The 15,751-nt window shown below is 42.9% G+C and overlaps 1 protein-coding gene across 1 annotated transcript in view; it reads right to left on the reverse strand.

Annotated features, from left to right (window-relative positions):
- The window catches only part of nrg2b (neuregulin 2b), a 48,542-nt gene that overhangs the window by 22,312 nt on the left and 10,479 nt on the right, over positions 1-15,751 (reverse strand). The window contains exons 2-3 of the mRNA XM_030062019.1: positions 3,254-3,416; positions 1,376-1,494 (exon numbers count right to left, since the gene is read on the reverse strand). Of these exons, the coding sequence (XP_029917879.1) occupies positions 1,376-1,494; positions 3,254-3,416 (282 nt within the window). The remainder of the gene's footprint in view (positions 1-1,375; positions 1,495-3,253; positions 3,417-15,751) is intronic.

Below are 15,751 nucleotides of genomic sequence, written 5' to 3' on the forward strand. Positions count from 1 at the left end.
CATGGCTGAGCAGCTGCAGGAAACCTTACAGCACCAAGCACAACGCCAAGCATTGGATGGAGTGGTGTAAAGAATGCTGCCACTGGAAACATGTTCTGTGGAGTGACCAATCACACTTCTCGATCTGGCTGTCTGATGGACGGCCTGGAGAACATTCCCTGCCTGACTGCTTTGTGCCGACTGTAAAGTTTAGTGGAGGAGAGATAACGCTATGGGCTTGTTTTCCTCGGGTCAGCCTCGGCCTTCAGTTCCACTGGAGCGAAATCTTATGCCCCTTTTCCACCAAAAAACACCTGGTGCTAGAGCCGGTGCTTAACTGGTTCCAACCAAGAACCGGCCAAGAGCCAAGCAGAGCCAAGTCAGAGCCACGTCATTACGTCAGTGTAAAACGTGATCACATGGGTGTGCGAGACACTCGCTCAGAATCACAATAACAAACATGGACGACAAATGGACGACAAACCCATCGTAGCGATGCAAATACTGCTTGTGTGTTTACAAACCTACACTGCGATCCAGAGGCAAGAAACGCAATTATTGCTGACTACCTGTCGTATTAGTGGTCGGAACGAACGACGACTACGTTTAGCTCTACGTTTATAGCGTTCGCGGTTCCCATTTGGGTCTGTAACCCCGCCCACCAATGACGTGGTGGGTCGCGTCATCGGTTCTTTCTCTGGCCCCTGTTTAGCCCCTGCTCGAAGTTGGTGCTTGCCTGGAACCGATTTGGAACCAGTTTGGCCGGTGCTTGGGCGATGGAAAAACAAAAAAACGGCTCTAAGTCAGGCACTGGCTCCAAACCAGCCCTGGAACCTCTTTGGTGGAAAAGGGGTATTAGTGCTTCAGCTCACCAAGACATTTTGGACAATTCTCTGCTTCCAACTTTGTGGGAACAGTTTGGGGAAGGCCCTTCTCTGTCCCAGCATGAATGAGCCCCAGTGCACAAAGCAGCTCCATAAAGGCGTGGCTGGCTGAGTTTGGTGTGGAAGAACTTGACTGGCCCACACAGAGCCCCGACCTCAACCCCATCCAACACCTTTGGGATCAACTAGAATGGAGATTGTGAGCCGGGCCCTCTCATCCAACATCAGTGTCTGACCTTGCAAAAGCTCTTCTGGATGAATGGGAAAATTTCCCACAGACATACAAAATCTTATAGAAAGCCTTCCAAGAAGAGTGGAAGCTGTTAGAGCTGCAAAGGGGGGACCAACTCCACATTAATGCCGAATGAGATGTCAGAAAAGTTTCTGTAGGTGTCATGTGTAGGTGGCCCAATACTTTGTCCATACAGATAGATAGATAGATAGATAGATAGATAGATAGATAGATAGATAGATAGATAGATAGATAGATGTGTGGCTGTGGCATGGCTCACAGATCTGGACGCTGATTATACTCGTGGCATTCTCCTGTCCTAGTGAGTTCTCGGCCACACAAGTGTAGTTGCCAGAATCTTCCACACGGACGCGACTGATCTGCACCTTCGAGTTTTTCCTTCAGCAGGAGAGAGAGAGAGAGAGAGAGAGAGAAAGGGGGAGAGAGAGAGAGAGAGAGAGAGAGAGAGAGAGAGAGAGAGAGAGAGAGAGGCAGGGAAAGAGGGGGCCATGCAGAGCAGATAAAAAGACAGTCAGATATTGCTGCGTTGCTCTTCCAAACAGAAGCAGACTCATCACCAACTGGAGGAGAAATTAAATTCTTTGTTTCATCTCAGATCAGCAAGAAGTGACTGGCAGTTATGTAAAATGTCCACAGCAGTTGTCTAGCAAAGCTAATGGACAATATTTGTTAAAGTGCAGACTAGAGACAGACTGGTGAGGGACAGACACTCACTGATACCACTATTCAAAACTGTTTATTGCTTTATTATTTTTTAAATAAATGTTTCAACCCACAAGTAACTGGAAGGACAGTGTTCTCAATCTGAGTGTGTCAGTGAATTATATGGTAGATCTTATTTTAATATTTGTCAAATCTTTATCTGTATCAGACAGGCATTAGTCTTTATGTGTGGGAGGTTATCAATAATATGTACAGGATATGTATTGGGTGATCATTAACACTGTTGGTTCCTGTCACAACAGGAACCAACTCTCAGCTGCAGCTACATGGACAACATTTCCTCAACCCAAATGAAATATTTCTGATTTGAGATTCCAGCTCAGCTGTTTACATGGACGCTGGATAAAGTGATCTGATAAGATGTGCATTTACATGCCACAAAGCATTTAATCAAAATATCACTTTTACACATGAGCAAAGTGGTTCCACCTGCTGGGACGCACCTAATCTGCTGAAAATCTAAATATAATCTGGGCCACGTCATGTTGTCCAGCGGTCGCTCTCCCATCACATCATCAGGTCAAGACTGTCAAAATGAAAACTGGTTGGGAGGGAACAACTTTTGCCATTTTTACTTTTAGCCTTGTAATAAGTGGCCTTCATACTATTCAAACAATCCTTTACCGATTTAATCTTCACAACAAAACATGTTGCATCAGCTACAGACCAGTTATGTTTTGCCACTGCTGGGTTTCTGTCCCTCCCAGAAACTCATCACATCACCTCATGTTACCCCAACATGGGACAAACATGTGCAGAGAGAATATTTTATTCCAGAGATAAACGATCAGATTAAGTGTTTATATGGCTATTAGGCACTGCTATTTTCCTGTAGAACAAATTATCAGTCGTTTACAGCACTCCTCTCAACCCGATTGAAAAGGCCTTCTGATTGGGCCAGTCTCTTACAACTGAGGTTACATGAGTCATTTTTATTCTGATTTGACTATTATTCTGACTATTAGTAGAATATCAGGGTGCATGTAAACACATCTATTGTTTCTTTTTCCAGGTTATTTTTGTTTCTTTTTCATGAAACGGAGCATTGACACTCTGTTTAGAGAGGCATTACATAATTTCTAAAACTTAATTCTTTATCATTTATTATGATTAATTATCATTATTATATTATTAATAATATTAATTATCATTATTATATTTATCATTATTATTATTATTATAATATTATGCAGTTTAATGCCCTACAGATTCATATTTCATATTACATGAATTATTTGGCAGGACATATCTAAAATAACCTACAAGCCAGGTGACCCAACAGTGGCTAGTCTGCAGGGTTAGTAGAGTTTGGGATTACGGGAATACCTGAAGTAAAAGTCTAGTTTTCTCTACTAAAAGTAAATGATTTGCTGCATGAGCTAATCAGTGACGTGAAAACATCCAACAAACTCACTTGTTGGTCTTTATCTTGAGGTCTCTGCCTTTCTGAAGCTCGTGTCCGTCTTTGTACCAGCGGAAGGACGGACTGGGATTCCCCGACGCCTCGCACTTCAAGTACAGTTTGTCCCCTTCCATCAGTGACTGGCCTCGCATCGGCCGCAGCTTCGGAGCAGAGGCTGGAGAGAGAGTGCGACAGGCAGAGAGAGAGAGAGACAGGAAGAGAGACAGACAGAGAGGGAGAGAGGGAGGAGGAGCAAAAAGAGGAAATGAAAGCTTGCATTATTGAAATGAATTACAGCCATTCAGTTAGTCTATCCATTTCATTGCGTGTGTGTGTGCGTGTGTGTGTGTGTGCGTGTGTGTGTGTGTGTGTGTGTGTGTGTGTGTGTGCTTGCGAGTAGAAGATCTGTAAGCAGATGCCGAGGTCACAGCTGAGGTGACAGGTCAGAGTTCATAGGATAATGGTTGAGGAAAAAAGGAAAATCAATGGTTTGTGACACACACATGCACACACACACACACACACACACACACACACACTCAGAAAAAGTACCTGAGTAAGGCCTGAATCCTGAAAAGCAAGTAGAAACTGAAAGCATTTAAAAAAAAAAAAAAAAAAAAAAAAAAAGATCTTTCCTCTGAAACTCTCTGCGGTAGATTTTCACTATGGAGCAGTGTGTGTTTGTGTGTGTGTGTGTGTGTGTGCGTGCACGCGCATGTGTGCATGTGCTTCAACAGTCTCGGGAGAGTTTCACTCTCTCTCTCTTCTCCCCTTAGAAACTACAACAGACTGCATCACTGACACCAGCGCAGGAAACACAGGAGACAACTCAGTACTGTCTAGTACCACTTACACACACACACACACACACACACACTGCGGTGAAGCACACAACATGGGATTTTAAACAAGTGCTTACACGCATATGACTGTGCACACAATCAGGCATAACACACACAGACATACACACACACACACACACGTTTGATCAACTGCAGGGCAAACTGTTGTAGCGGCCCACAGCACTGCTGCATCCTTCCATTACGTCTGACTTCACATAGATACTGTAGAGTTTCATGCAGTTATACTGTGTTTGTTTCTTAAAGAAACATCCCAACTACATTCTCTACAAAGGAGAAATATTTCTGACGTGATGCTGCATTTGACTGCTGGCCTGCGAAAACCCCAAGCTCCAGCCGCGATGACGTTCCTGTGTGAAGTCCAGGTGAAGAATTACACACTTATTTGTGGTTTGGGAAAATTCTCCAACCCCTTGGGCTTATTAATGCCCTTTAAAACCTGCGGGATAAAATAAACAATGTATCATGATGAAGAAAAGGGCTGCTTTTGTTAGCTAGCAAAACGTTTTGCAGATACGAGGTTTTCACCAATGACATAAAGAGTAGAATATCAATTTCAAATGTAACTCTGATATGTAGGAGCAGCATCTGAGCTACAAAACACCCTACACAGCGCAAGAAGTAGCACTAGCTCCCTTTTAAAACAATCAACCAACCCAGTTAAATTTTTCAAATCATTTAAAACGATTTAAATATGCAATGTGATATTTTTTCTGTTTTTCTTATCAAACAGAACTATGAGAAATTATTGAGGATTTTATTGTACATAGTAAAACTCATTCATTATGAATGGAGAGTGAGTTCAGTGTATTCCAAAATGTTAGGTTTTGAGATCTTGGATGCAGACAGTGCTGACATTCATTAAAAGTACAAGTGGAGCAGAATGGAGAAAAAAAAAAAAAAAGAAAGAAAGAAAAAGAAACACGAGTCAATGGAGCTAAAGAGCAGAAAGTCCATTAAGTGCCATCAAATATCTTCCTTTTATAAGAGCTGGATTTCAATATGATTTTACAGACATGATGCCATGTCCTTAAACCCATTTATTACAATGTTCATCGTCATGGTTACGTTATGAAAAGGGCATGATTGTGTATCTGCCACCCACCTGCCCTCTAACGCAGCACTTGTCTCCTGCTTTGCACGACGTCACGAAACTTGAAAATGTGTCATTTTAAAGTATCATTGGTTTGCAGAAACGTAAAATGCCACAATTTTTCCCTGAGCTGGTCTGGGCTGCCTCTTACATTTTGCAAGATTTTGTCCTGTCTTTGGCCTGACCCGTCTCAGTCGTGGATAATTTAGTGTCACGCCGCATATTTCCCCCCCAAATCAACGAAAATCATCCCAGAATCACTAGACCCTCTCTGCGTCTCCATGGCTCTTGATTTATTTGTTGCATCACGTTGAAGAGTAGCACATTGTTTTATGGCTGCACCGTTACGTCAAACAGAAAACATCTTGTGCATCATTTGATCCACATTTCCCTGTAACTCAGCGGGACATATTTGGTGTCTCTGGAAACATCGGGATCTCCACTAGAATTTTAAATAAAGTTCTGTGAGTTTGAACAAAGCGGAGTCGTGCAGCTATGACAAACACACCTGTGGGAGCAGCAGAGTTGAAGAGGTTACTCTCTTGGACTGACGTCATCGGTGGATTTGCTGCAGTGACGACTGTTTGTCCTGACACCAACTGGGAGATATAAGAGTTTGCAAAATTATCTTGCATGTCCTCCATCACTTGGAGTGTGATGTTAACAGCTTTTCCCGGTCGAAAGGTTGTGTTTTCATACAGGATTGGTGGTGGACTGATGGGAGAAGACACCTTGGGACTGGAGGGCTGCTGGTTTGAACATCCCAAACATGCCAAATAACCAGTGGGGGGGTGTGAGTGTGTAACTCTCATGTAAGTGCAGAACAGCAAAGCACTTTAAACCCCATCTACTCCAGCTGAAGAAGACAAAGCAAACTCAGTCCACTTGCTGTGGGTCAGTGAAGGCTGGGACAGCGATGGGTCACCGAGCTTCTTCTTTATCCTTGTAAAAATGCAGAAAGTCAGGACTCACTAGGTTATAGCGCTGTTAACTCTGATCATGACAAATTGTTTTTCATAGGACACTGAGCAGCCTGCTCGCTGTTTTCACCCTGCATTTTGTTTTGGATATTTCGTCAGGAGACAATGAGGAAATCATGCGCACCACAATCTAATAACCACGTGCAATATGTAGCAAAGGGATGAGATTGTGCCATAGAAGGGGCTATTTTTGGGCAATTCCAGCAGTACGGATTTGACATTTAGACTCAGTGACAAAATACCTCCGAGAATAATAATCTTTATTTGTACAGCACATTCAAAAGCAACTTACAAAATGCTTCATACTCAATAAATACATTAGAAACAATGAACAGTAACTTAACTAGAAATGCCAAAGGAAAACATTTAAGCAAGGGGACACGAAGAACGCAAGAGAAACAAATGCCCAGAAAATGTCCATATGAAAGACAGATTCAATTCAGACACGTTTTGCTATAACTCTTTAAGAAACCACTTTTAACGTGATTGAAATAGCACTCAGCATTCTTGGTTTGTAGTGAAGACACCAAAAACCAAAATTAAAATTTGTTCTTAAGTTACATTTAAAAGGCTAGCGCCATTTGTGAAGACATACAAATGGGCTTGGTAGAGTCCTTACATATAAAAAGAGATTGTGTGTCTGTTTTACACAATAATTCTGGTATAATAGGGACAAAACTATTTGAAATTGGTCCAAAAGTGAACGAGAACACTTCAGCTGGCAGCCACAAGCATTGCAGCCTGTTTCGTTTCCCAAAAACATGCCGCCCCTATCAGTCAGGTGGAAAAATAGCTCCCAGGTTGAAAAATACCGGGATTATCCTTGAAGTTAAGAAGGTCTTTCCTTACACAAAGTACAGTTGTTAATATGTTTTTATCATATTATAGTTACAAAGCAGCACAGGAAAACATGAAGCACACTTGAGGTTAAAAGACATAAAAAGTGACTGGTTAGATGTCTCTAGAGACTAAACAGTTTATTAAAACATGTGGGGGCAGGGGTGGGGTGTTAAAATGAGTCTGAGTTCTTCTAAAATGGATGGTGTCAGATGTGAGCCAAAGCCTGGCAAAACACAAGAGTCGAGGGTAAGACACCCGGGGAGGCAAGGGGAAGACAACTTGTTGGTCCATTTATCCGGTGTTTCATCCCGCTGCCAGTCTGCCAGTCGGCCCTTCCACAGGATCCCAAGTGCCCGGCTCTATCACAGCTGCAGGCCCAGACCACGACTTATCATTCATCAGTATAAAACTGTTCCCTCTGTGTGGCTGCGCACTGGAAAAATGTCCATCTTAAAGGAAAAACATCCACTCTCAGATGTGCGTACGCTGTGAACAGCCTGCACCGCTGCTTTGCCGCGGCCGCTCAGTGTATTCCAGCAGTTACTCTGTGCTGAGGTGTTGTAATTTACTTTCCTTGTTGCACTGCCTTTCCGCTGTTCACAGAGAGAACGTGCCTGAACTTGGTGCATTCAGCTGTGTGTTACACATGAGAGAGTGATGGTGACAGGAAGAACAAGAGAGCTGGGTACACAGAATCGAGCACGTCTTGGGGCTGCATTGCATTCTGGTCAACTGAGGCTACTGGCGGTGCAGGAACTGAAATCTCTACTTCTCCTATGACGGATTCTCCCTGTATTATTGTTGAGCAGCCTTTTGGCCATCTTGAAAACATCATCACATAAATCGCACTTGTAGTTCCTCCAAAGATGCTGATTGGTCCAGTTGTTTTGTGGCTCCCAGTAATGCTTTGGTTGGTGAGTGGCCACATGGTTTAACTAGTAAAAAGACAATGAACTTGTAAGATCATTATGACATAATTACAGTTTCAGGTATGTAAAAAATAATTAGTGATCATAATGGTGAATACTTGATAGAAAATTATGCATTATAGGCAAAGTATCCTTTTAAAATCCATTGTAACTGCACTGAAAATGTGTCAGCATCAAGTCATGTCATCCAAGTTTGGCCAGTTATCCATGGAAAAAAATAAAATCCACCAAACTACAAAAATGAACAAAGAAGTGTAAGTGTAAGGTGCGTCACCAATAGCTGTTTCAGTGATTCAGGGTGGAAGTCTTATTTTCACACTACATTTTTCTTAAAACAAGTGAAAAATTCTGCTATAATTACTCGTTTCACTCTCTAAGAAACGAAGAGAGCCAGGCCGCTGGTAAACCAGACCCCTTGTATTCAAGGAAATCCTTGAAACAACGTGATTTGCATTGGAAATAAGTGAAATTATTTCATCCCACTGGCACATGTATTGACTTGTTTTAATAAAAATTAGCTTTTTATACTGAATACTTTTTTTTTTTTTTTGCTGCCACACTAGCTTTTATTAACAACCACTGAGTGGAAACTTGTGCGCTCTGAGTCTGAGGCGAGACTGTCAGACTCGTCTGCAGGTAAGTGTGTTAATGAGCAGTGAGAGGCAGATGAAGCGCGCTGAGAGATAAACCTGGTGACCAGTGAGCTCATCTCTCTCTGGGAGGCTCTCCTCAGGCAGCGTGGAGGCTCTGCCAGCCCGGCTGCTGGACGTCCATGCTGCCCGCAGACCGGAATGAAAATTACCCTTCATGGACATCCATGTTGTACACGGTGGTGTCGGATTGATTGAATTACCACCGATCTCTTGGCTGATTTTAATATAACTCATTTGTTGGCATGTGATACCATGTCACTTTTACTGTTTAGACGTCCTCAGGAATTTGTCTTTTAACAGTGGTTGACAAATTGAAATTGATTTCAGTGATTATGAGTGATGATGGCGAGGCTATGATGCCATAGTGTGTGTGTGTGTGTATGTAGTTATTTTAATCAGATATCAAAATGACCACAGTTAATCATCAAACAGGCCTTTTGCTCTAATCTTCCTCCAGTTTTTAAAGATGGCCGCCCCAGGGCATTAGTTTCAGAATAATTTCAGTGAAGACTGATCACCAAGCTTACTTTAGATCTAATGTGATGTTTGTGACAAGCTGACCATATAACCCCCATTTCCACCCATTTTCATCTATTTTACTAAAGCCACATGATGATACCAAACCAGTATCACAATGCTGGAAAAGTGGAATTTGCTGTGGAGGGTTATTATCTCTGAAGTCGTAAAAACAGTCTCTTTCTCTCTCTCTTGCAGAAACACATCAGCACCGAGGGTCTATCAGGATGTTGGACAGATGATGTTTTAAATAAGTAATTCAATTGATATTTCCATCTTGCCTCATGGCCTACACAACATTTGCACTGCATTTATTAATGAAAACACATGTACAACAGCACAAGGAGCCCTCCTGCCTGAATATGTATTTTACTACATATTTTCAGTGTACATAAAACACAACATCTAATAATAATCTAACATTTGCCTGCTTGAAGGAATGCTCGCTGACGTCCCTGTGCTTGTTTTCACACATCATTAAAAGATTTGAATAATGCTCAAAAAAGGATACTCATGATCAGAACAGGAAGCGATTTACAGTTCAAATTAGAGTTTGAAGGATACGTTGGTTCGCCAGTCAGGTAAATACTGAGCCTCAGATGTCGGTCACTCAGTGTCATCCACTGCCAGCAGCTACATATAAAACACTCTGCAGAACCTGCACCGCAATTTTATTTTCTCTGCAAATTATTGTGCTGATAACCTGAGAGGAGTTCCATAAGTCTGAGTTTCAGCGGAGTTTTAGTGTCTCTTGATGGTCTAAATGCTGTTTTCGAGGATTTTTCATCCTGATGTGAACAAAATTCAAGGGGAAACACTGATTCCCTCTGATATTTTTGCATGAATTTTGACGCAACATACAGTATCAGCGACTGCAGTTTGATTGTGAGAATAGTGGTATCAGTACCAGCCTTCAAAAATCTGTCGAAGCCTACACTATGTTGTACCTTGTGTGCTGCAGGGTTCAGTGACGGCATATCTTAGTGTTTGTCTATTTTTGAATGGCTGTAGACGTTAAAAAGGAAACACATTATTGACCCCTCTCCTCATGTTTCTTTACCTGTTAAAAATGAATAGCAAATAGACCGGAGAGGATTCAAGCCAGCCTAATAAACCCCTAGAACAAAACATAATTTGTATTTTTGAAAGTGTTTGAGGTAAATGTAAAATATTTTGGAGATGATAACATGTTTGAGACAGAGGTATAGCTTGATTTTAAATTGGCCGTATTATTTGGAGACATTAAAGCAAGCAGAGCCTGCATATTTTCTCAGATATACATAAAAAGAGAGCGTGAACACAATTACAGTAGATTCACACATCCCACACACCAGGCAAGCCATAACAAGTCGGATTCTGCAGCTCCACTTTAAACACACACACACACACACACACACACGCTGTTTTTCCATAACACTGTATATCAGTGTATGTGTCTGTGTGTATGCATGCACACACACATGTGAGCATGTGACGCGTTGCTGTTCACGTGTGCTGCGTTTTACTGTCTGCACTGATGAATATGTGTGTCTGTCTGCACACATAAATGGATGAGTGTGCGTGCGTGCTTGTGTGTGTGTGCGTGTGTGGTGGAAGTTGCTGATCCAAGCCTTCTGTATCACTGACTGATGGGAGAATTCCTTTGTGAGAATATGGGAGGGGGAGGTGGGCTGCAAATGGACAGCCGCTTCTGGCCAATAGCCTGTGACCGGCCCGCTCCGCCAGCCAATCGCATGTGACCAGCTCTTCCATCGGCCGTCCATCACGGGGTCCTTCTTTCAAGGTCAGCTGATGCTCCCTCCTCTCCTCACTCGCTCTCCGTCCAGCGAAGCAGCCATCAACAAAATTGATCTTATTTCTCGCTAAGCGTGATCCAATAAGAGAGAGTGATGCGGAAGCCAAACCAATTAGGTGTGTTCACAGGCAGGTATGGCACCCTGCGAAGGCATGGCCAGCAACATGCCAGTGCACATGCGCTGTGTGTGTGTGTGTGTGTGTGTGTGGCCGTTAGCTGACAGATAGACCGCGAGGGCAGGAGCACAGTACATTCATAAAATCTACATGCTGCGTGACTCACAAAAGACATGTGAAGCGGTATCTGATGTGTGTGTGTGTGTGTGCCCGTACATTTGTGTTGGTGTGTGTCAGCGTGTGTGTAATAAGTATAGGGGAAGCTGCAAACACGGATAGGGTTTGCCATATGTCTTGCGTGAGTGTGTATGTGCGTTTGTGTGTGTGTGTGTTCATGTATGAAAGAGAGAAGCTCCTCTTCTATCTCATTCTCCGATCAGTGTGATTTCTGCAGCGCACAGCTGTCACCATGGAAACCAGGGAGGGAGCAGGAGAGAGAAAGACACAGAGAGAGAGAGAGAGAGAGAGAGAGAGGGAGGGAGAGAGGATGTAAGGCGGAAAGAGAGGGGAATGTAAGGTAGAGAGACAGTAAGAGAGAGAGAGAGATGCGCATTTGCTGTTGAATGATGGCAGCCACAACAGGCCTTCATATGCTAACCAGCTAACCTCTGCACAGCAGTACAACCCAGCCCAGGGCAACCCTCCACATGTGTGTGTGTGTGTGTGTGTGTGTGTGTGTGCCTGCTGCATTCACATGTTTGGTAAAGAGAATCTCTCAGTGTGTAAGTGTGTACAAATGTGAGTGGATGTGTGTGTGCGTTTGTGAGAGTGAATGTCAATAAATCATTTCTTACCTCCCTTTCTGTTTTTTTGTATACACACACACACACACACACACACACACGCACACACACGCACACACACACATGCACACACTAACTTGACCTTGTCTCTCATCGGCGGTGCTGTGCATTGTTCTGCAAGCTGCAGGGAGCTATTTAGGTATAAATACACCCTTCAGATTCAACTGGAATCAGGTTTTTCAAATACACACACACACACACACACATGCACACACACACACACACACACACACACACACACACACACATGCATGCAGACACAACCTGAGATCTGTCTTCAGCTGTAGATGTACAGTCAAGCCTTTTGTAAGAGAGAGAGAGAGAAGGGAGTGGGTGTGAGAAAGCCAGAGAGAGAGAGAGAGAGAGAGAGAGAGGAGGGGGGCAGAGAGAGAAGGTTGGACTGAGTGAGATGGAAAAATGGAAGGACAGAAATAGAGAAATTGAGCATGTATGGAGTGATGGAGAGGTGAGCGTGGAGGAGAGACGGAGAACAGAATGTATGTTAGGGTAAGTGATAGTTGTATGTCTGGAAAAGAGGTTGATATAGAATAAGAGGGAGAGGAGCAGGATGTGGAGAAAGAGGGAGAGAGAGAGAGAGAGAGAGAGAGAGGGAGAGAGGATGTGCAGCGTTGGTAATGAATAGTTAATGAAGGGCTTGCGGGCAGAACGGTGGGGAAAAGCTATTCTCTCTGTCTCTCTCCCTCCTCTCCTCCTCCTCCTCTTCCTCACCCTCCTCTCCCTCTCAGGGCTGCAAGTCATTCTGCTACCCACCTGTCTTCCATTTATCTCTCTCTCTCTCTCTCTCGCTCCCTCTCTTCACCCACTTCCTATTCTCTCTCTTTCTTTTCTCGCACTCCCTCCACACCTCACTTTCTCTCTGTCACCTCACCCTCCAACCTGATTTTTTCACCTCCCTCTGCTCCTCCTCCCATCCATCCTTGTGCTCCCTCCTCTGTCTCACTTCTGCCTCCTTTCCTTTTTTCATCCATTCCTCTCTCTAGCTTCCCCCCAATAAACACATAATTTCACACACACACACACACACACACACACACACCCTTCATTGCAGGATTGTAGAGCTGACTAACAGACACAATTATCGTGAGGACTGAAGCATTGATTACATCCGTTCTCCATGAGAAGCCAAAGATTCTGTAAAACAACCATCAAAGATGCTGCTGGAGGAAGACGCCCAACCGCACCTCCGAGAGGCAAAATGAAGACGCTGTTAGTGACAGATGCCTTGCTGCACCTGTGAGAGACAGGCAAAGATGCTGTCAGAGAGAGATGCCCTACTGTGCCACTGAGGCTACAATGAAGATGTGGTTGGTGAAAGATGCACTATTACACCTTTGAGAGGCAAAACAAAGACGCTGTTGGAGTAAGACAACCTACTAGACCTTCAGGGGGCAAGGTGCTGTCAGAGGAGGATGCCCTCCTGCACGAAACAAAGATGCTGCTGGGGAAGGAGGCCCTTCAGCGCCTTTAAGACGCCGGCAAATGCCCCAGAGCTTAGAGAAACGTAATCCAGCCTCGCAAAATCTGGGAGACTTGAAAAGCATTTTGGCATCTCAGACACACAAAGTGTTTGGAAGTTCACCGATTCTCTTTAACTTGGACATAGACACAGCTGGTGTGCTACAGTGAAATGCTGCAATCTGTGCAACACTGTTGATGATGCAGCTAGTAATCAGTTGGCTTAAATTGTTAATAAAGCACTGCGCTGGCAACCTGTCTGAGCATGCAGCTCAACGGTACTTTTCATACTTCCAGCGACAGAACTTGAGTGGAGTAAGCCACTTGTTGCACCGAACAAAATGGTGATTATGATTAGTTGCTATGGTGACAAAGCAAGTAAGTAAGTGAGGCTGCTAAGAGTCAAACTTGCTTGAGAACGATAAAGACATGTTGTGCTGTGGCTGCAGCTGAAAAGTAGAAATGAATAAAAGTACTGCTGACATTAGAATGTGTGTGTCCAAGAGTGTCGGCTGAAATCTGACATTAGCAACAAGATTAATGTAACATTATCAAAGGCGGTGCTTTCTTTTACCAGCTCCTATTAGCCTAATACTACTATCAGCTCAACATCTGCAAACTAGCAAACCTAATTGGCAAGCAGCATAAAATATACATGTGTAGTGTTTTTTTTTTTTTTTTTTTTTAATATTAACTGTTTGTTAACTCACCTGTGCAAAGACGTTCAACTCTGTGATCTAACCTACTTAAGCAGCAGCTTGTAAAAGATTCCAGCTTGTGGCAGCAGAAGTGATGACTTAATTGTACGTGTCCACAACTTGCTTTAAATCGGTCTGTGGAAATTAGCCCAACGTTACTAAGGCAACTGTACACACGAAAATGGCCACCACACCAACCATCCCAGGACACTGATTTGGATGTCTGTACCCCTAAAATCTTCATAACAGTATGACTGACAGTATCACCGTAGCAACAGCAAGAAAGCATACATCAAATACAAGGGCAGAAAGCTTATAGATTATATGTTCCCCACTTTTTCTCAAATAAAAATATTACATCCATTTGCAAAATAAAAGAGGATGGTTTGATATTTTAGATAAAATATATCAAATAAGCGTCACTTGTATCGCCCATATCTAACTGGAGTTTTGTAGTAGTAGTAGTAGTAGTTCACAGAGCTTAGGAAGTGTTAGCTCATTGGTTTGGGCCCTACTCTTATCAACACCTGGCTATTGTTACATAAAGCAAATAAACTCGACACACTAAATTAATTTATTCTGTCAGACACAGCTGGAGAATGGCTTTTCCCTACATAAGTGTATGTGGCACAGGAGCTGAGGCGGAGCGCTGAGAGCATTGCGGGTGAAAGCTCCGGTGCTCTGAAACCAGTTTGCTGAAGGTGAATGAAAGGATGCAGTTGTCACAGACCCTGAAATTGTGGCTTTGACAGTTTTAGGGGAACTTGAGGAAGGAAACAGTCCTCATAACGGTTCAAACTGCTGGTGTGTACAGATACAGGGTCTGAGTGACAGACAGTCTGCTCTGCATTTCAGACAGTCAAGTCTTTCCTCGAGACAAACATCAACTAGAAAAATCTAATCTGAACCAGCTTATCGGTTCTTGGCTGGAAAATCTTTTTTTTTTTTTTTTTTTTTTTTTTTTGAGATGGAGGTCAGTTTCCTTCCCATGTGCTTTCTCAAAAATAATCATATGTATGACTCACTGCTTTTGGATGTTGCTATGGTGTCCTGTTTTATTCAGCATTTTAAAATTAACACTCATTCAGCTTACTCCTTTTGTCAACATTTAACATGCTGGATCTCACACAGAGTCTTTGGTAGCTTCATTAGCCTGGTGCAATATTGAGCTGCTTGATAAGCTGCTGAGAGCAAAGTTTGCAGAAAACAACTCGCGTTGCAGATGGCCTCTGCATTTCATAAATAATCAAGGAAATGTTCACTGGATAACTGAGTAAAACCGTAGCAGAGGTCGAACTTTTGAACACTTGATGTCCAATGTGGATTACTTTCCTATCAAATCACAGCTGGAAATCAGGTTAATGTTGGAGTTAAAACTACTATTTTTAGGTAACATTCATATGTGAAATCTTCTTTTGTTGTGGTTACTTTGCCTCATAGGCTGAAACAGAAGGGCCACAGAATTATTATTATATATTAAGTATCAAAATGGTTGAAGGCACCTTGAAACTCATCTGTACATGGCAGAGTGACTTATATGGAAGAAATATGGAAGAAGCTGCCAGAAAAGATGTTTAAAGTTAGAATTTCAACAATAATTTGAAGGTTATGCTTAGTAAAAGTATGTGCAGGATCTGCATCCATCAAAGAGACACTAGACAAGTCATTTCCAACCATCTTTGAGTGTGATCTCTGAATGTGTGGGCTGTTTTGCAGGAATATTCACAGGGTGGACATGCAGATTAGTAAGG

The sequence above is a fragment of the Myripristis murdjan genome, chromosome 10 (assembly GCF_902150065.1).
Source record: "Myripristis murdjan chromosome 10, fMyrMur1.1, whole genome shotgun sequence".
Lineage (NCBI taxonomy): Eukaryota > Metazoa > Chordata > Actinopteri > Holocentriformes > Holocentridae > Myripristis > Myripristis murdjan.